The 1,369-nt window shown below is 66.0% G+C and overlaps 1 protein-coding gene across 1 annotated transcript in view; it reads left to right on the forward strand.

Annotated features, from left to right (window-relative positions):
- The window catches only part of LOC106899931 (serine/threonine-protein phosphatase 4 catalytic subunit-like), a 9,001-nt gene extending 7,641 nt beyond the window's left edge, over nt 1–1,360 (forward strand). The window contains exon 3 of the mRNA XM_014961869.1: nt 289–1,360. Coding sequence (XP_014817355.1) covers nt 289–510 — 222 coding nt within the window. The 3' untranslated portion in view covers nt 511–1,360. The remainder of the gene's footprint in view (nt 1–288) is intronic.
- The last annotated feature ends 9 nt before the right edge of the window (nt 1,361–1,369 follow it).

Consider the following 1,369-nt stretch of genomic DNA (forward strand, 5'->3'; position numbering starts at 1 on the left):
GGGTTATGGCTGCGGTAGGTGGCTCTGAACACGCTAAGGACACACTAAGAACACACTAAGGACACGCTAAGAACACACTAAGGACACATGAAGGTGTGGGGTGAAGGGACATGGGGTGGGGAGTGGCAAGCGAGGCTCGAGCGTTACCGTCCCTGTGGTGGGGTTGGTCACGGCTGCTGCAGGTGGCTCTCAACACGCTAAGGACATGCTAAGAACATGCTAAGGACACGTGAAGAAGTGCTAGGGATGGGAAACGGCGAGGGGGGCGGACGTGAATGAGCCTTGAAGGGGACGATGGCCGTGAGGGGGTCACTCCATGACGGCGGTGGCTCCGGGCCCGTGTCCCCGAGCACACGCCAAGAACACGCGTGTCCCGGCAGGTGCGGGAACGTGGCGGCCATCTTGGAGCTGGACGAGCACCTGCAGAAGGAGTTCATCATCTTCGAGGCGGCGCCGCAGGAGACGCGGGGGATCCCCTCCAAGAAGCCGGTGGCCGACTATTTCCTGTGACACCGCCCCCCAACCCGCCCCCACGTCCCCACGGGGTCACGCGTGTCCCCAAGGGGTCACCCGGGGCCACCCCAGGGCCCCCTGAGGCCACCACGTCCACGGGAGATGGAAGGGGGCTCCTCCAAGGTGGTGGTGGCATCTAGGAAGGCTTGGAGATGGCGCCAAGTTTCTTGTCCCTTCCTGGGCCACCGCGGTGTCACCCACGTCCCCTGGGGCCACCCCGAGTCCCCCATGGGAGACATGGGATGTCCCCTCCAAAGTGACCACTGGTGGTGGCGTCTAAGGAGGCTTGGGGACATCCCTGTGTCCTCGGGGCACGGCGGTGTCACCTGCATCCCCTGGAGTCACCTCGAGTCACCCCAGGGCCACCATGTCCCCAGGAGATACGGGGGGGTCCCCTCTGAAGTGACCACTGGTGGTGGCATCTGAGGAGGCTTGGGGACATCCCCGTGTCCTTGGGGCACCGCGGTGTCACCCGCATCCCCTGGAGCCACCTCGAGTCACCCCAGGGCCACCAAGTCCCCAGGAGATGCAGGGTGTCCCCTTCGACGTGGGCGCTGGTGGTGGCATCTTGGAAGGCTTGGGGTGCCATCGTGTTCCTCGTCCCCTCCCGGGCCACCACGGTGTCACCCGTGTCCCCCGGGGCCACCCGGAGTCCCCCAGGGCCACCAGGAGATGTGGGGGGGTCCCCTCTGAAGTGACCACTGGTGGTGGCATCTAAGGAGGCTTGGGGACATCCCCGTGTCCCCCGGGCTCACCCCCAAAGTGGCCTTGTCCCCTCCTGTCCCCCCGGGTCACCCTCCCCCGGGGACACCCTGTGACCTTGGGGACTCCCCTGTCACCCCCCCACCCCCACCCC

The sequence above is a fragment of the Calidris pugnax genome, unplaced genomic scaffold (genome assembly GCF_001431845.1).
Source record: "Calidris pugnax isolate Ruff unplaced genomic scaffold, ASM143184v1 scaffold932, whole genome shotgun sequence".
In the NCBI taxonomy this organism is placed as follows: Eukaryota; Metazoa; Chordata; class Aves; order Charadriiformes; family Scolopacidae; genus Calidris; species Calidris pugnax.